General features: G+C 36.3%; 1 protein-coding gene across 5 annotated transcripts in view; it reads right to left on the bottom strand.

Moving 5' to 3' along the window:
- LOC106142774 (plasma membrane calcium-transporting ATPase 3) overlaps nt 1-21163 on the bottom strand; it is a 107417-nt gene that overhangs the window by 58264 nt on the left and 27990 nt on the right. For all 5 annotated transcript variants that reach the window (XM_060951540.1, XM_060951542.1, XM_060951541.1 and 2 more), the window contains exons 2-3: nt 20451-20518; nt 3359-3566 (exon numbers count right to left, since the gene is read on the bottom strand). In XM_060951540.1, the coding sequence (XP_060807523.1) occupies nt 3359-3515 (157 nt within the window). In that variant the 5' untranslated portion in view covers nt 3516-3566; nt 20451-20518. The remainder of the gene's footprint in view (nt 1-3358; nt 3567-20450; nt 20519-21163) is intronic.

Below are 21163 nucleotides of genomic sequence, written 5' to 3'. Positions count from 1 at the left end.
ATTTTTCCCCTGTGCTTGCTACTAGACCTTTAAATAACAATGCCTGCCCAAGGCTCGCACGACGCCGTATTATCGTGGGAAATACTATCGCTGTTTCGCTTTTTATTATGACAGGACAGCGATAGTATCGCGCGATAAAAACGGCATCGTCGTCGTGTGCCATACTACGGGCTGAGATTTAACCCATTTTACCAACCGTTCTTTGGTAGATACTGATAGAATGTTTAGCCGTCAGAAGCAAGTTTACAAATGCTAATCTAGCTGGGGCCGGGTTATTACGAGATCGTCTCTGGCACAATGAAAAGTTTCATTTTGACTGTTTGCTTTGGCGGCCTTTTGACGATCCTGCTCGGATTCAACATCGTTTCCACGCGCTAATTCTGGATTAGATCTGATTGTAACTTCTCAATTAAGATATTTAAAGAACCGTTTTCTGCTTCATTATTCGTTTCATATTTGCTGCGTTTGATGTTCAATTATGAATGGTAATTGTTTGAATTTAAATGAAAAATCCTCCGTATTTCTATTACTGTTAACATTTTTTTTTATGTATATTGTCAATATGATCTATCAATATATCTCCGGGAGAGAGGCGTGATTTTATGTATGTATGTATGTATGTATCTATCAATAATGATTGTAACAACATACTACTAACAAAACGGTTTTCTTTTATGTCCTGGAAAATGGTTCGTGTAAGGTCAGAATCAAAGGCAATTACAGGTCTTTGAACTTTCAGTACTTTATCATGACGATGGTGTGTAGTTTATTGACTTGTATAGGAAAGTAGCGGTCATAGATAAGGATCGGTGTGTTGACAGCACCAACATCGATGTAGCGATACTGTCTTGACGATACGGAGGTAAATGACAATGGGGGCAGTTTGTTACTGATCCGACGGAGGATATGTATGTTATATGACATATGTGTATATATGTATGTTTAGAAATAAAATGCATCAAGTGTGCATAATTTTTGTTTAAACTCCATTTGACAAAGAAACTTAAATTTTGCTACCGGATATTTGTATAATTATGCAAGCTATTTATTGCCAATATCTGTGATTAATAAAAAAGAAAAACTTCTACTATTGAATTTCGATCACAGAATTCGGTCAGTGATGGAAATAAGTCATCAGAGCAGAGATAAAACTTGTGATTTGTGACATGCCAGGATCCCTAAGATATAAAATGGCAGATTCGGGTAGGCTTGAGACATTGAGGGTCAGGATCACATCGGTATCCCGGGACGACCCCAGGGGACAACCCGTGTCAACTCTAGCCAGTTTGCGGTTAAATTATAGACGAAATGTGATTGTTCGAAACGTTTTGTTCTTGACTGATTTCATGTTATTGTTGCGTGAATTGTCAAAAGAAATTCCTTCGTGATAGTGAAATTTTACTACTACCATACTAACAAGATTTTAGTATACCTAATTGGCGCTATTTTCTAAGGTTAAGCCAAAACGAAAAAATAATTGGTAAGTGTTTTGGAAAATGTATAAGCGGTCATATAAACTATCATCAAGGTATGACACCTCAATATACTGTTACATAAGAACAATACTACAGCCTAAATTGAAATTGTTTGATGATATTATTAGCACAAATCATTGTCAGTTCCGTGGTTTTCCGTAAAGGAAGCAGAATTCATGGAGTGATGGAATCTTCCTCGTGGCATAGAATAATAATTCTACCAAAAGGACAACGTTCGTAAATGATGTAAGTCATTGTCCCAAATAAGGGTATGGCGCGTTGTGAATTAATGATGAAGTAACGGTTGTACAGACAACGTTACCACACGACCACAGGTTTTATTGCACGAGGAACAAAAATATGCAATAGATTAAATTTAAACGTATGAAACCTTGTACATTACAAGGTATATCAATGATCGAAATAGTGAATACCATAAATTGCTCTTTATATTTATTTTCATCGTAGAAGTCAAAATTAAATAAATCATCCTTATAGTTACTTATTGTCTTTATTATTTAATTTCTTTTGCAAATAACAACAGTTCCTGGGCAAGCAGTTAAACTTTAATATAAAGGTCACGCAGCGGCAAAAGTTAAACTATCCAAGTGAGGATCAACAACACCAATTAATAGAAGTGTTTAACTACACAGGCAGGACAGTTAGTTGAACTTTCAATTGCGTTATTTTTTAACTGAAAAGAAAATTTAATCCCGCTCTAGATGGAATTAATGCATATTTAGAAATGCAATTAATACAAATGGAAAATATGTGACAATGAAAGGAAAATTTACACAGAGAAAGAATTATTCATAAATTAAGAACTACGTATACAAATTGAAAGGATACGTTGATGACAAATGATAATGTAGACACAAAAAGAGAATCGGCATGAAATGATGTTCAAATTGAGAGAATTCACAAGTTGTTACAAATTGCTTACGTTCGTAATGTAGACAATTGGAAGGGAAATTTTCTTAACAATTTGAAAAGGGCTTGTCACAAAAGATATTTACATTGACTTGTCACGTCACGTCGTAAACATCATTGCAAACAGTGGCGAAGGTCGGTAAGGGTATATACATACATGTTGAAATTCAATATTAACTAGATGAGGTTTCCGTTCCGATGCTACAATTCGTTTAAACTGGTCTTTCAATTTAGTATTGTATTCGAAGCTATAAATCGTATGATATGAACATTGAACATCTAGGCTAAAAGTCCCTGATGCAGTTATGTGGAGCGTTTGAAATGACGAGCCTGAAATTATTATTACTCTGAATCGGAATTGTGTTCTTATATCTATTTATTTATTTAATATAAAATCACAACTTTTATTATAAATGCTAGAAAGTTAGTTTCTTTGTTTCTTTTCCCTTCACGTGTTATCTACTAAACCAATCTTTTTGAAATTTTAAGTAAATATAATTAAGAGCCCGTTGACACAGGGTACCATTAATTCCGGTAAAAACTCCTGTGGAATTTGCGAAAAACTTGCATTCTTTTGTAGGTGGCGCTAAATTCGCGCAGACGAAGCTGCGGGTAAGAGCTAGTTCCTAATAAAATGAAGTAATCACAAGTGTCGTAAAACATAACATTGACCAATACTGAACTGATTATCTAGTTGTTGTAGCAAAAGGCAATTGTATCGTACTACATCACCGATGACAAGGTTCAAACCCAACAGTTCGGTGGTACTCGTATAAATATTAGAACCTTTGTGCTAGATATTTCTTGATTAAGAAAAGATACTTTTTTCTGTTTTTCTTTTTCTTATGGTGCAATAGAGTCTATCTATCTATCTACTTTTTAGTGATGCTCGTTGTCCACATCGCACCGTGGCTACCGGAATACTAGTAAGAAGAAATAACGAAAGTACATACCATCTGTGGGCGATGTGTACAGCTTTTTGCACAGCTCCTGAGGTCCACCGAGCGCGTTGATCTTGGCCAAACCCTCGGCGCCTCGCGTCTCCATCAGCTCGCGCAGCTGCCGCAGGGTGACGCCATATTGCGCCGGCCGCCCCTCCACCGTCGCCATGGTGCCGGGCTCGCGGCCGCCGCCCGCACCACGCCCGACAACCCTCTAGCTCTGGAACAAGCAGGATAATGTTAGCATCTGCAGGGAAGTGATCAGCTGAGGTTGCTTCATCATCAGCTTTGAAGATGGGTCAGTTAAGTTAATATTTCTAGACTGTAAGGCGAAATTGGCAGTGATCTAGTAACTGAACTTTTAGATTCCCTTAAAAAAAGCCGATTACAAATGTCTGCAAAGTTCCCAAGTTATCAAATTGTAATTTGTAAGTCAAAGTAGCTAAAACTTAACACTATTATGGTACAAATTCATGTATATTGTATCGCAACGCCAACTTATGCACTATTTACGGACCATAAAACCACCCGACGGATGCATTTTACTGTCTAGTGGTGCATAATTAAACAAGACTCACACCTACACAGGAAGGGGTTGAAATAGCACCACATAATGCAAAGGCCTTTCAGGTATTTTTTGCGTGGGTGGCTCGTAAAATACGAGTGATATGTCAATTATCCATTTAATAGCTTCGAATATTCGACGCGAATGCCTTATTTCAGCGACATATCGTGGAGTAATTTGACATTTTCATTTTCAAGTGAATATTCAGTTATACAGTTGACCTATTTGTTAAATGAGATTTTTTGCACGTTTTCTTTTGTTTAAGTACTTATTTTTTTCCTATAAAAATTGTGTATTTGATTATAGCCGTTTTCAATATTATCAAGAGATAAATGAACAATTTTACTATCGAGATTACGCAATCCATGTGAACGCCTTCGCAGTGTTACCTTGTCGAATTTCATTATGTATCGTTTCTTGGTCCTGATTCATGGTTTGTATGATGAATACTATCATAATCTACTGAACCAGAAATTTAAGACACAGACAATTACTAAGATTATTGATGTTGCTAATTTCGACATTATGCTACACAAGTATAAAACATACTAGAACAACTAGAGATTGTTCTCTGGCAAAAGCGAAACAGCAAATTCGAATAAAGGTTAATCATAATTACTCGGATCCAAAAAAAAAGTAGTTCGTGTAAATTTGGTTAGTAGTCTTCTCATCTAAAGTTTTAGGTTCCTCTTTCCATCGAATGTTTTCTAGCTATTAACTAAATAAGCAACAGACGTGATAAAAATATTCAATGCTTATAAAAAATTTACTTCTACACTTAATACAATTAATTTAGGAATATAAATAGAACTTAGAACTGCCATCTCTTTCCCATGGATGTCGTTAAGGAATAGGCTTATAAACTTGGGATTCTTCTTTTAGGCAAAGGGCTTGCAACCTATCACTTTATATGAATCTCTATTCTATCAGTAAGCCAAACGGCTGATCGTGGTATCAGTATTTACAAGTTGGCTCTGTCTACCCCGCAAGGGATATAGACGTGATTATATGTATTTATGTATGTTTGAACTTCCAGAACATAACGAAGGGATGATACAGTTCAAAATGAACCAGATATCCACCCACCTGCGTAACAGTATCTGTTTATGGTCCCATAAAATCATCTGCCGTCTTATTGCTGCATTATGCATAATTTTGAGGGCCGTTGAGAGTAAATAAAAGCGATTTCACGGCTTTGTTTGTTCGCATTACATCAATACATTTACGAATACGTTCGACATGTAAATGAGAGGCATCTGTTTCCGGAGTTGATAATGCAAAAACAAGGTAGACTAATATTAAATCATTTCTGTTGTTGGAGCATTATGTTCCTAAATGTGATTGATGACAATCTGCATTACTTGTTGTTCCCGATGTTTTGCAAGTAGCTCTCGAGTCAATAGGTTACAAGTATAAAGTGAGGCCTTGCCAAAAATAAGGGGTTAAGTATGCTATAAAGCGAACAGAATACACAACACAGGGGAGGGATAGGGGTGAAGGGAAAGAGGGGCTATTTTATGAGCAGCATTTTGAGCATTTCAGGCGGAAATTATGTTCTCTGTAGCGACATGTAGGCACTTACGTAAACTTCAATCATTGCGGGTTTATTATTTCTGTTAAAAATTTACGTTTCACAAGCAATAAAGTTATTAGCCAGAATCGCACATTCATCACAGCCAGGTTCAAATAAACAATGAACTTTATCTGCAGAACTCACGCAATACAATACAAAATTAGCTGATTGAAGAATGTATTTCAATTTATTGTGTTGGCTTAGTAGATGGTTAAATTATTAAGAAAATGTGGACTAATTTTATCAAAATCATCTAAGGTTTAATTAACTGTTACTTTACTACACATACACACATAAAATTAGACTTCACCTTCAGACGAGTAGGCAGAGATTAAATTTTCTCACTTGATACGTCCATGCTATGCTTACCCGTATTTGCTTCGTATTAATAACTCTTTTCATGCAAGCTCACAACTTAAGCAGTAGGACGCATTTACGTATTGCAAAAATTTTAGCTTACTTACATTTATAAGTAGAAAATGTAGGACGACTAAGAAGATATATCATCCCAATATGGCACGATATTGGCACATGACAAAGATTCTAGGCGTCTAGAAGACGTGCATAGCCGCGCAGCCAACAAAGATGGTACTTGGACGACCTAATTGCTGGCCGTTCAACGGCACTCGACACAACCCGGACGCGGTGCCAACCCTAGGGGGCGCTCTTAGGCTCATCTCCCCCAGATGCAAAACAATGAAGGGGCAGAAGCATAGCTTATTTATCACCACATTAATTATATGAAGTTTATTTGTCGTTTTGGCTACATTTACTACATAGCTGTCTAGTGCGTTACACAGAGTAATTACACGGTTTCATAGATGTTTTTCTTCGTTTCTGGATCTATTCAAAATTCGGTTAGGTACTTATTGATACATGTTTGAATCGTAATCTGTACACTTATCTTCGGAATAATATTATATCTATACTAATCTATACTAATATTATAAAGCTGAAGAGTTTGTTTTGTTTGTTTGTTTGTTTAAACGCGCTAATCTCAGAAACTACTGAACCGATTTGAATAATTTTTTCACTGTTAGATAGTCTATTTATCGAGGAAGGCTATAGGCTACATTTTATCCCGGATTTCCTACGGGAAACGTCAACAATGCAGGTGAAAGTTGAATGAGTCGGCTATCTGCGAGCTTTCCACGCGAACGCTGCGCAAACCAACAAAGATATAGTAAAACAATGTACTAAAGATGTGAAGTACTCATTTTTTGCCACAAAAAAGTCCGCGAGAGCATATATCTATCTCTTAAGGTTTACTTACAATAACCACTTTTATGTTCATTTTTTAAGATTATTTTTTCATTATAAACATAAGTTATTTTGAAACCAATTTTCTTTAATTCAGTATTAATCCTTATCCAAATAAATATGTTTATTACTTTCGGCTGTTCATGTAGACTAAAATTGCCATTTACAGTATATAAATCAGACGAATAGGTTTTGAGATATAGTCGTTATAAGCAATTTGCAGCGAAACATTTAATACGGCGAACCAGCGTTCTTTCTAATACGCGTGACCGCCTGACCGAGTCGCATAACAATTAGCAGCTATAATTGATAAAGCCGAGGAGGGTGTTTGCAAAAATAAATATGATGCCCAAAATTACTATTCCACGCGGACGAAGTCGCGGGCACAGCTAGTGTACTATATGACTATAAAAAAGTGATAGCACTGGTAAAAATGTGTTGTCGCAACTGATGGTGATCTACCATTAGACGTTTACATACTTCAATATAGTATTTCTATTGCCATAATTACTCTGATGTCTATGCGAATTTAGCAGGTTTAAACAGAAAATAACGATTTTCCGATTGGACAAAAGAAAACCTTTCTAAACATTATTTATTTTGTGGCAGCGCCCTTTACAAGGGTTAATAGCCAACACGTACTTCAGATGTTTATGTTATTGGGGCGGCAAATAAGGCCATCCAAATGAAAGCATTCATGTTTAATAGCTTTATATGATTTAACGCTCGTATGAAATCCGCATTGCTTCAATTAACTTGCCTTTTAGAATAGTAATTCAGAAGTTATCATAACTCTTTTTATAGTTATATGTACATTTTAAATTTCGTTACGCGCTATTTGGCCTATTCTTAAAAATTTAAAGGAACTATTTAATTTTAATTAAAACATTTTAAGTTTTAAGGTTATTCTGGAAACTGAATTGAGACTTCATACTGAGACTACATTTATTTCCGTTGCACTTATGAGGAATTCTAAAAATAAAGAAAATAAGACAGGACCGAAACTGATAACCGAAACCGTTATTACTTAAGATAAAGTCAAGGCAACGAAAAGTGGCCAAGTTAATTTAGAGGGTAGCTGTTTAACATGCCACAAAAGACACTTCATAACTATGATAGTTATAAAGTTAGTAGCCTAACATCGTAAAAATTTACTACTACCAATTGGATTAAAAGGCAGGATATTAAATTTTTCGTTCTTTCTGCACAAAAGGAAAATTTCGTGATCAAACTTAAAAACCGTGTTCCTCATTAAGTGTTGTCCTCGGCCGTAAAATAACCATTCCAATAATACATCAAAGAATCGATTGAAACCGCACACCATTTGAAGGCTTCACAACTAAAAGCTACAGCTCCGCAGCTCAAAAGCGTACAGCTAAGTGGGTCAATCATGGGTTTCAGAGCAAACTTGGCACAGCCGGGCAAACAATCTTGATTGAAAGTGCCCGTAATCGGTTACACCGGGGATTAATCGATGTGGTAGACGTACGTGGCCGTAGATTGATTAATAGGGGGGACCTTGGTGAGTTAAAGTTGAAATTTGTTAGTTGTTACAATGACAGTTTACGGTAAATCTCAATCGATTTGTCAACTATTTGTGAATCTTACGTATAATTGTTTTTTGTGTTGGCATTTAGATTTTGCTTCATTAGCTATAAAAAATAAACTGTCATTTCACGATTTCGAAGGTTTGGGTACGCTGAATAGAACGTGTTTAGAACTTTATATAGTCATGAAAATAAGTTCTTTCAAGGTCACTAATCCACACAGTTGCTCCGCACAGCTTGCGTTTTGTTGCATTAAGAAATTTCTTGTTGGAAGTCTGTTTTAAAAGTATGTAATTATCATCTCACATCTAATATCGTGACCATCGATCGCTTCCTTTCACCTTTGTCCTTTTCCGAAAAAAACAAAAGAAATTTCAAGTTTGCAGGGGAAATCAATGCTCACGAAACATATTGTCCGATTGGTGTAATGACAAGTTTCAATATCACATGTATAATGGACATGAAAAGCGGTCATTAACTGTTAAAGTGATTACCCGGTTACGCCGATGACTTGTGTCAGGGTTGTAAAATATTCTATTTGTAGTTCATCGATTAATAGCTATCATTCCGGTATACATTTTTGAAAAGTTAATAACATATATGTTTTTCATCGCCATCAATAAGTGGTGTAAAATTAGTTGTTGCGTGTGTTTTTTGTCATTTGAGCAAAAGGAACACATCAGAAGATAAGCAATTGAAATCGATTATGCTAAGATTTTTAATAAAAAGTAATAACATCAAGATCAGTCTCCTTTCGGGGGCTGCTACGATTCCACAGACATATCTATACACAGAGCCTTTGCACATTGACGACAGGTTTAAAGAAATATCACCTCAAATTCGAGCAGTTCCTTATCTTCCAATTTCTGGTAGTTCTGAAGAAAATACTATCCAAAGCAAATATGTATATTATGTAAAACCCACGCTAGAACTACATACAATTGATGGGGAAAATTCCCTTCAAATTCTAACAGTTCTCTAGAAATTTCTTCCCAAAAGCGCGCCTTTTACTTTTCATTTGAAGGAAGGTCAAACTTCCAGCACCTCCAATAGATGTAATGTACAGTCAGATCGCGTGCAAACAGCGTTTTTATCTTGGCCACACCTGCTGTTTCGCTGGCAGGTCGGTTGAGGGGAAATTTCGCAATTACTGAGCTATGGAGGTTCTAATTGATGTACAGATGGTACCTAAATCGAGCTTACTAAATTAATTTACAAACTATTGATTTTCTAAAAACAAAAAATTGAACCACTCAATCTCTTTCCTATGGATGTCGTAAAAGGCGACTAAGGAATAGGTTTATATAATTGGGATTCCTATTTTAAGCGATGAGCTATCAACCTGTCATTATTTGAATCTCAATTATATCATTAAGCCAAACAGCTGAACGTGGCCTTTCAGTCTTTTAATGACTGTTTGCCCTGTCTACCCCGCAAAGGATATAGAAATGATTAAGTGTAATGTTATGATTATTTAGTTGATAGTGAAGGTGACTCTGGCACGTTGTTTTTATTTAGTCTTTGATTAGATAGTATCAAATTATACATGGCAAATAAGGAATTGAGCTGTCATTATGCAGTCTCCTTAATTTCTATAACTTAATCGAATATACCATACCGCAATATGCATTGCTTCGATTTGTGGAAAACCTATACACGCTTACCTACTTAAATAAATTATCAGTTAGTTTATGCCTTAGACATTTCTGAGAACTTAGGTTCCAAATCAATGACGTACCCTATTTTCTTTTACCTACGTACTACCCTATAAAAACTTATGAAAATATGTCTTAGTAAATTTATTTTCTTTGAATAAGTACATCCAAAATCGCATATCTTTTATCAACAAACATATCTTAAATTCTCTTAAAACAACAAATAATCTTAAAATCTTTGAGAGAGGCCATTTCATTTATGTCAGAGTTGGGAAAAATTTTCTGATCTTCGTCTAAACTCAAAAGCGGCTCAAAAGCAAAAAAAATTAAAAAACGTAATTAGAGCAAGTTGGTTTTGGATCACATATGTTTCACCCAATCGGATGAATAGTTGGGAAAAACTTGCTGTAACAATTGGTCCAGCAGATAACACTTACATGAGTGATCCTATAAGGGGCCGTTATTTAATTTTGCGGTGCTAAACTGTAAAAAATGTTTATATATAAGGGTGAATATACGCTATTTGAATTTCAATGGTCTTTAGAAAATGTTTATGTTAAACTTATTATATTATTGTTTCTCTATGTTTAAACAATAAATAACATGGCCTTTTATCTGGCCCACATAGTCTAATCACGATAATTGTTTAAATTAAAGCATTATTAGCTTAAAAAGTTAAAAATGTATACTCCTCTGGCCTTCCCATTCATGCATTATAATGATTGAACGGCAATATACTTTAAATACGTATACACAAATAGTTTTTTTTTAATTATTACTAACTGTTATAAATATCGAAACATATTTAATCAAAATACATTGTAAAAATATTTAATAATATAAAAAAAATAAAGCTTATTTTCATGTCATGTTACAAATACGTCACTTCATCTGGCGAAACTCTAAAGAAGAAAAATTTCACTTAAAATCGCCAATTTGTGTTTTGATCTTGAATTGGGCGCGTCGAACAGTGTGAAGTTAGTAGCAAACTAATAATCTTGAGCAAAACTTAAATAATATTGCGTCAGTTTACGAATGAATTTGGGAGAGCGTGTTTTTGCCACTCGTTGGAGTATTTCCTTTGGTAAGCATATGTTTTCGTATTTTATTGTTGGAAAACTGTTTATTAGCACAATGCAAGGTTTATTGTGTGTAGATGTCATGTGTTACGTCAAACTGTGGTGCGAAAATCGAGTGATGTTATTTTTGTACATTAAGTACGATTTTGTCACTTCTCTGGCGTCACTTCTGTGGCAAATTTCATGCCAGAGGAAATACATGATCGCCAGAGAAGTGACGAAATTCTGTTTCGTTAAATATCTTAATTAGACGGCTGATTTGGTGTAATGGTTAAGAAGTTGGTCATTACGCCTGAGGTCGCGGGTTCGATCCCCGCACAGTAAAAACATTTGTGTGCATGAACATGCCTGTAGTGGGCCATTCGCGGGGATCTCGGGCCCCAGGTACAAGTATTCTGCTACGCAGATGATACGCTTGTGGCCGCCTGGGGACACGAACTTGAAGCGGCAGAAATGATGATTCGTTCGTCGCGTTGGTATGCTAGGGTTAATGGTAGCCCTGAGCAAAACGAAGGCCATCGCCTTTGGCGGTCGAGGTTGGAAGACTCAGGCCGGTGTGTTCATGATGGTGGATGGGGAGAGGGTACATGTGATGCCACACATCAAATACCTTGGCATCATATTGGACCCACGGTGGAACTTCGGGGAGCACTTTAGACAGCTAGCTCCCCAATTAGTGAGAACCGCATCGGCACTCAGCCGGCTGCTGCCCAACATTGGTGGGCCTGGTGCTACATGTCGGCGCCTATATGCAGGTGTAACACGCAGCATGGCGCTGTATGGGTTGCCGATATGGGCGGATAGGCTCACTAGAGCCAACAGGGCCTTGCTGCGACGACCACAGCGTGTGGTGGCCATACGTATCTGCAAGGCCTACACCACTGTGGCGTGGGCGGCAGCCTGCGCTCTGGCTGGTACCCCACCCTGGGAACTGGACGCTCTGGCTCAAAAGGAGTTGTTCTGGGAAAGGAGGAGGAGGGCGGAGATGCCTGAATAGCGGGAGCGGCTGGTGTAAACTTGGCTGTGGTATTGCGGGAGCGATAGAGAACTCCGAATTCAGCCATTGTACTATCGGGGCGCTCCTTCCATCGCTTGACAACTGGTTGGACCGACGCCACGGCCAGGTGACATTCAGGCTGACGCAGTTAATGACCGGACATGGTTGCTTCGGTCATTACCTGCATCGGATTAGATAAGAGGCTTCTGAGGTCTGCCATGAGTGTGGGGAGCCGGATGATACGACCCAACATACTCTGACAGAAGGCGTGCACTTTATCGTGCGCGCCTACTGCCTCACTAGGGTCACTTCCCGACCCTGGGATGGAAAGGGCGGCCAGCAACTTACTGGTCACCCATTACAGCAAGATTCCCGGCACAGAAGCGCCGGGCAGCCTGAGAGCATCGTGGTGAAATTCCTACGATCCCATGATGCCCTCAAAATGGCAAGAAGCGCACGGAGGGGTTTTAGTGGGTAGGCTGGTTTACTAGGTGCCAGGAGTCCCACACTCTCCCGGGTGTAGACCCGGGGTCTTGTCCGTAAAAAGGATTTCCCCTTCGATAACAAAAAAAAAAGTATAGTAATTTCAGTATTTGAGTATAAAATATTTAGCTACACAAAAATTGTTGATTCTGATCTGAAAATGAAAGAGTTCTTTTATACTGGAGACTGAAACTTTTAAGTTGTTTAAATAACCTCGAGACTGAAAGGTGTATCATTAAATAGTACTATTGTTTTGTTTTGTGAAAGAAGAGTATATTTTTTTTTTTAGTAAGTTGGTTAAGAATTCAGTGCTTAAATGTTACAAACTTAGAATTTTGTGATTGTTTTATAATAAAAAAACTATTAAAGGGTAATATTTACTGTTAATTTCATCACAGATGAGACTGATAAGCAGAATATACTTCATTCTGTTATTTTAAACGGGCATTGAAAACTTAAGCATTAAAAAACTATTAAAATTAATATAATAATAAGGTTGCATTAAGAAATTGTGAAGACTGAATGTGCCTTATATAATAAAAAATATTCTAATACAATAATTTAAACGTGTTTAATTTAATATAAGTCTCTTTACTCGTCTTATAACAATGGTGTGTCACTTTCCTGGTTCAATTTGTCACTACTCTGGCAGTAGTGTCACTCCTCTGGTAACACATTTTCCTCTGGTACTTATAAAACACCAAAATATGAGAAATTCTTCTGGCCTCCATCATTAAAACTTTAAAAATAGTGTCAAATAGAGAAATTATAAATATTAAATAGAATGGATTAAATTTTCTTCTGGGACACAAAAAAATCAAATAGCGTATATTCACCCATAAACATTTTTTACTGTAAAAAATGTTTATATATAAACATTTTTTACAGTTTAGCACTTTGATATATATATCAATATAAAATAACTCTCACTAACATGAAGCTAAACAAAACGAACAAACATCATTATCAAGTTGCAGTATCTCTGGATCGCTGACGTCACATCCGACTGCAGAAAGTGGGTAAGTTTGATTAAAGATATATGCTTCAGGGACGATGCTTCCAGCAATAAAACTTTTGAGCATCAATTTTAAAATTGTTCCGTTTTTATTTATTGTCAAGAGAAATATAGAATTAGCGACATAAAACTAAACTTGAAAATCTGAGTGAATGGAGGAAGGAATGCAAATGTTGAATTCATTATGTTAATCATAACTTACAGTCTGTTTTAAGACCACATCTTTTCTTCATTTTTGCCTTGTATTTTAAGTTTTTTTTTTCATTTCTTTATGCACAACTTGAGATTTAATCATCATGTTTAATCTAGCGCATCAAAACTACCACATCCAAATATAAACCAGTAAAGGACGTTGACAAGATAACTATTACATTTATCGACATCGAAATTGCTGTTCCCAATCGAACAGCCGACGCAAAAATCTTGATTAAGCCCGTCGAGGTAGCAGAGCAGTTTCACCTTAATCTCGCTGGCGATATTCCCAAGCGGCTACGGACTTCAATTTTTCCCGTATCCACACCAGGACGTGATACCATCAGGGGTATTAGCCATTCAGACCGCGTACGGCACCAACACTTTATCTTGAGGAATGGACGTAAAAAGACCGATATAAACTTTATGTTCATGTAATGTGTTGAGGAAACAAACTTACTCTTATGGTTTGGAGTATTTACTTTTTGCTTCAAAAAAAAATTATACCTAAGTAAACACTGTTAATTTGATTATACTGAAATCATCGTTTTCCAAGCAATTATATTACTGACTAAATTAACTAAAATCACATTCTGTGATCTATCACTATATATATGTATGTATGTAATCTATACATACATACATACATATAATCACGTTTATATGTAACCTTTGCGGGTTAGACAGAACCAATAGTCTTAAAAAGACTGATAGGCCATGTAGTGCTGTTTGGCTTAATGATAGAATTTGTGATTCAAATAGTTACCCCATCGCCTGTCACTATTTGAACCGCCTAAAAGAAGAATCCTAATAGTTTATAAGCCTATGCCTTAGTAATTTTAGGATTATGATGAATTTAGACGAAAAGTACACAAAGTAACAGCTATTTAAATTACCACTTTTCAAACATCAAACTGATATAAATCCTACATCACCTGGTCATTATTGCATCGAAGTACTGGCTAATATAGGTAGTAAGGGTTCTTATGGTATTCATAACACGGAGGCGGATAGAAGTGTGCCAGTAAAGTTTAGTACTCGACGTGACGATAACGATAAAATTCTTTGTGAATACGAAATAGAAGCAGCTGTAATTTTATTAGGAACTAGTCGTGATGAGGAAAATGAATCTAGAATAAGAAAATAAAGTTATTTCGTTGTTTAAGATTCAGGCTAAGAATTCGTTATCAAATTTATTTGAGGCCATGATATTTTTAAATCGTTTCACTGTTTCTATTAGCACACAAGCTGTAGATAGACATTGTAAACGGGAAAAAACAATTTAAATTTATATGACGTTGAGTATTCATATCAGAATGATACTTTAGGTAAATTATTATTCACAGTGATCCTGTCCTGGGATTCATTAGATACGAAAGGGATTATAAAAAAATCTGGTAAAGATAATGAAAATATCTATCGACTCGATGCAATCAACCAAGAATACTTGTGTGTATTCTTGGTTGATTGCATCGAGTCGATTCAAGACAGTCATATCAAGAACAAAACGATTAATCGATGAAGCTCAGTCTCCGGTTTACGAGTTTGTTTGAAGCCCAGTTGTAGCTGCGATTGTTTAGTTTGCTTTTTGTTTGATGTCTGCTCCAGTTAGTGAGTTAGTGACACTACAATGCCGGTCAGAACTCCTTCACGTGAATGGTTCGTTTAACACTAGAAACATGGTGTTACAGCTATATTGTAATGGGAATACCTATTTATATGATATACTAGCTTTTACCTGCAGCTTCGCCTGCGCAAATTTAGCGCCACCTACACGCGCGAGTTTTGTGTGATCTACAATAGAGCACAGGTCTTTCGTAAATCCCACGGAAAATAAAGTTTTTGTCGGGATGAAAAGTACCCTATGTCTTTCTTCGTGAATATGAATTGGATTAGTAGACAAAGCGTGAAAAGACAACAAACAAACAAATAAAGTTACTTTCGCATTTACATATAATATTAGTTGCGACACTTAACTTCGCACACATTTCTCATCTTTGTCCCTTTCGGGTCAGACAGAGCCAATAGACAAAACACTTGAAGGCACCGTTAAACTGGAATTCTGTGAGATAACATTACCTTTGGATGGGAAAAATTGGATACAAAACCAAATAAAGACTGTCTCAAAAAATTCTATTAAAGTATTAATCACTGTTCATCATAAAACGGTAGATGATACTCAAACAACAACAGCAGAAGAAGCTAGCACGCATCATTTAGTGATATCGATTTAAGTACATTTCGCTAACGATATGCGTACTTTCCAAGCCGCCATTGGAAACGACGCGGTTGTAAATTCAAAGCACGTTCTCCGCTTGGGTGGCGCTGCAGACTATTTGATTATCTCGTGACTTGCGGCAGGATGCGGGTGCGACAGGTGAACCACTGATACACGCTCAGTAACTAAATGAAGCTTAATTTGCATCACATATAAAAGAGGATGAAACTCAACTTCATTCTAGGATCGTGTTCAGCGACAGAACGTAGGTGCTTTTCCAGAGAAGTTAAAACGAAACCGTTAGGGTTGAGTTCATATCGCTTACGATATGCGTACTTTGGATATGAGGTGTAAATTAAAAGCACGTACTCCGTTTGGGTGGTGAATGGTGTTACAGACTATTTGATTATCTCGTAAACTACTCATACACGCATAGTAACTAAATGATGCTAAATCATCAGTCATCTCCGTTGCAAAGGCCTAAAGTATTCTAAATCAACAAACTTACATCGGAATGAAACAGAAAATATTGTGTGCGATAAGTAAATCTACAAATTTTAAAGCAATGAAATGCAGAGGACCAACAAACTTTGATAGTGCATCGTGTCTGCATACGAACGTACGTGGAATAGCGATCCAAAGTTAAATCATTTAGAATTCATTGGATGGCTCATCGGCTCGAATACCTTTCCTCCGCTATGCCGCATCAGAATTCAAAGCTCGCACGAGCAAGTCCAACTCACTCACTATAGTTCCAACTAATCAGGACTTCTGCTGTTTTCAAGGAGTCTTTGATTAAATTCCTCCATCGCTATCTAATATAAAATATTAACTAAATGTGGCCGCTTTAATGAGCACGTGGCAACATTAAGCGTTAGAAAACTTGCTTGTGATGTCGCCTTATATGGATTTTAGAAATTATTAAAATTGCTTTTCTTTTAACTTATTATTTAAAACAAACATAAAAAAGTCATATGCCCAAATATGACGATGGTAACGCCATATAAATTTACCTTATTGCACATGATTAAAGATTTTAAAGTCAAAAGTATAAAAAAATCAGCGCTCTTTGATTCAATGGACCAATAATATAATAAATTAAATTAAAAAATTAAAGTAACACTTCATTCTTCAAATAAAAGGATTAAACATCAGGTAATAAGCTTACGTTCCAAACAAAAATTGCTCGTTTTAATTATCTTAAATCCTGGATAAATTGCGCATTTAAGCGGACCGTCCAGGGCAATTCTGCTGGCGTAAATTGCATTTATAGGTTGTTTATTGCCTTTTTTACCGTCAATATTAACTACGGTGGATCCATAGACTTGAACGGGTTGTAATGAAAAATATTTTCAGTGGATGGATTTAAAATGAAAATCAATGTACGCACGCAACGGGAAGAGCTATTCGTTTAAACGCAGCTATTTTAATGAATGTTTCACTGGAATTGGTACAATTGAGGAATTGCAGGGTGCGCTAACTACTGTTGGCACTGACTATTACTGGCACAACGGCATGCAGCTCAATTTAACGGGCGGAAGCGACTATCCGACCAACAAATATGCTAAACGAAAATGTGACACAATGTCTCATTACTTAATGACTCGTTTCCTATGAAATTGTAATTTTTTTTGCAGTGTGTAAAGCAATATACAGAACAAGCGTATTTTTGAGGCAGAAAGAGCCAACAGTCAAACAACAAAATGGGAGAAAACGGGATGTGAACCAATCTTTAACTGGTGACGCACTATTTATTCAACAATCAACTAAATATATTCTAAGGATTAATGTTGCAGATAGATTTAATATCACAGATCCAGTATAGCTATTAATGCAATTTAATATCATAGACATTAATTAAAATTTGTTAGTAGAAGTTAGACTTCAAAAAACCTGTGTAAGTTTGCCAAGAAAGTTGCTGAGGTTAGTAAGATCCGATTTCAAGCGAAGAAATATCTAATAGACGTCTTTCCCGACGAAATACAGTTTGTTGAACTTTCCAGAAAATCAGTGTACCGTGTCTCTTTATTGTTGAAGGGACTTGTTTTTTTTTTTAATATCATCACTTTTGGCCGAAGAAATACCATGACCAATTGTTATAAACACCTTTTTATGTCCATTACTTCTAAGGTTTTTTATAAAGACAAAGTAAGAAGCGTTCAAGTCTTCTTATAAAATACATTAACTTTTGATAATACTTTATGATTTTGGAAACTAAAAACTGCAATCAGAAATTGTCATACCAGACAGTTGTGGATCGAAATTTGCTCTGATATCCCAAGCCAAACAGTAAAAACTTGCATGGAAGATACCACCTACGTGCTAACTTCAGCGGCTTGTGAGCTTACATAAATGGTGATACTCTGTGCTGTGATCAAAGAGATAATGATGATAAACTATCATAAAATAATGTTACCATGTTATTTCAGAGTACTTTGAAATGCGAAAGAAAATGTCGAGACGGTGTGCCAAGATACCAACAGCGACATAATGAAATCTAATGGACTTAATTAATTGAGCGTATCTAGTTTCCGTAAACAGAATGGGATGGAAAACTTATACTTAGCTGGTAGATCATCAAAAATTGGTATATTATACATACATACATATAACCACGTCTGTATTCTTTGCGGGGTAGACAGGGCCAAAAGTCTGACCAAGACTGATAGGCTACGTTCAGTTGTTTATCTTAATAATTGAATTTAGATTAAAATAGTGACGGGTTGCTAGCCCATTCTTAAAGAAGAATCCCAAGTTATCCCTATCCCTTAGTTGTCTTTTACGACATTCATGGGAAAGACCTGGAGGAGTTTTTTTACAGGTACCGGGTCCCACACGGCGCATCACATTATATTTGGCAATTATTGTCATCGGAGTTGGAAACTAACTAAATACCGCAGCATGTCATACGCTTATCACTCGTCATGGAAGTGAGGTTACAAACTGTAACTATTTCCCACTTGAGCACACGTTTAATTGATCGCAAACTAGTTTATTGGAGAACGGCATCCAAGCCGATGGAGTACCTATGCCCCATTAGATATCGACTTTGTCGTTACAAAGCATTTAACTTTCAAAGCTAATTGTTTTTAAATGTACGACAAACATAGAATTATGTGAGCAAACAGATCGGCATTTAGAAGTACACAAACACCATAAGCATCCATGTTAATTAAGTATACTTGGCTATTTTTATTATGAATATTATGGTCTCGTACACACAACAAAATAATTTCAAATTCAATAAATTTAATGTAATCTTAATAGCATCTGTACTCCTTCATCACGATAGCCTACGAATACATACATATGGTCACATCTATATCCCTTGTGGGGTAGACAGAGCCAACAGTCTTAAAAAGACTGATAGGCCACGCTCAGCTATTTGGCTTAATGATAGAATTGAGAATAAAAAATCTCCTACGAATCTTGTGAAAACAATGCAGAAAATGCCAAAATTGCAAGAGTCAATTTAGGAACGTTTCTGAATGCAACTTCATCCAATTTAAGGTCTTATGAGATGTCCGTGCTGTATTGTTAGTGCAACGTAAATGGAATCTTCTCGAAACACTATCCCGAGTGACATAATTCGATTTGTGTGAACCCCGCTAGCTTCGGCCATGGACGTGATATTCATGTCAAGTCCTACTTAAAATGATGTAAAGGGATTTAACATAACATATCTACGGGCCGAAAGAGGCGTATGAAATTATTACTGTATTTATTTAAATAACCTACATAGAAGAACAATAAAAGAATAGACTATTAACAATGACATACTGAGAGTAGAAACTAATGCGCGAGTAAAATTATTTTTGATTATGTTTGACAGGGATTCAATTTGAAATATTGACATGGTAGTAAACAATAAAAACGTGTTAGAATGACAGCATTGGGAACGTTACGAAATAGCGACCTCGAATAGAGTTGGAATCGATACCCAAGAGTTGCGAGCGAGAATAGCATTCGAATAGAAACGTGTCTCGGAATCGGACATTGGGCGAACACGCGAGTGACGTATCGACAGGCGAATCGAGTGCCCAACCAACATATACATATACTGGACATACATAAGAGAAACAATTTTTCGGATGATAAAATTGTATTTATAAAATTGAATTTTACTAATAAAGTATTTTATTAGTTAAGCCATAGAAATACGAGCATCGGAGAAGCGAGAACAACCCATGTGAATAATGATTTCCGGAACAATAACGCCGAAGTGATTCATTGCGGCGCCATTTAAATCGCTACTGGGAATAATAGTATAAAGCGAAGTGACATAATTGCGAAAATATTTCTAACTACACTTTTTTCCGGGTCATCACTTCGCTTGAATTTACAGGGTCGTGCGGTAATGAAAAATTGTATGATGATTATTTGATTAAGGTTTCATTGTGATCTAAGGAAAAACAAGAAGAAATTGAAAATTATGCCCTTAATCCGATGCCAATTTAAGTAATCCCCGTATTATAAACTAAGTAGTATTATGACTAAACGATCGAGTATCGAGTACGTACCACGAGTGCGTGTCGCACCCGTCTTTCCGCCGCGGCGTATGGCTCCCTATTATGCTGCAGGTGGCGACCTGGAACAATCAAACAATACAATAGTATTAACAAACAATTTTATCAACGCTAGATCAAGACCATATAAGTAATGTAAAACATAAGAATTCCAATAGATTAATCACTCTACGTCTGATGAACTTTTTGATTTTTAGAAATAAAACCTTTTAAAATAGTTAATTTGAGAAAAGAAGCAACTAAATTACCCTGTTCAAAACTTGACAATGACAAAGTTGATGACAAAAACGACATCTCTTCTTCGGTACTATTTTGAGACAATGGGGACGACATCAACAAAAGCTTGCACGAAAAGCGTTTCAAAGGAGCAGCAACTAGGTACAGATGCAATGATTCATAGCTATTTCTGAAACAGGCAAATCGTCTCCCGTGTTTCCGCGATCCATTAGTTGGAACACTCCAAGTAATTGAAGCTTAAATGGACTGAGGATGCGGTTCCCAGTAACAATCTAAATGAAATCCATAATACTCTGCTCACGTTGGCAGGCGATACAATACAAATGAATATTTAAATTATTTTCAAGAGCGAACTCTCCCCAGATGGACTTAATTTAACTCAATCTCAAGTCTCCGTCGTCGGGAGATTTTGTATTTTTAGCATTTTGAATAATCAGCAGGATAAATCTTCGACTTAAGAATGGCTGCAA

The sequence above is a fragment of the Amyelois transitella genome, chromosome 25 (assembly GCF_032362555.1).
Source record: "Amyelois transitella isolate CPQ chromosome 25, ilAmyTran1.1, whole genome shotgun sequence".
Lineage (NCBI taxonomy): Eukaryota > Metazoa > Arthropoda > Insecta > Lepidoptera > Pyralidae > Amyelois > Amyelois transitella.
Note: the sequence above shows the minus strand (reverse complement) of the source record. Positions and strands in the feature narration are given on the sequence as shown.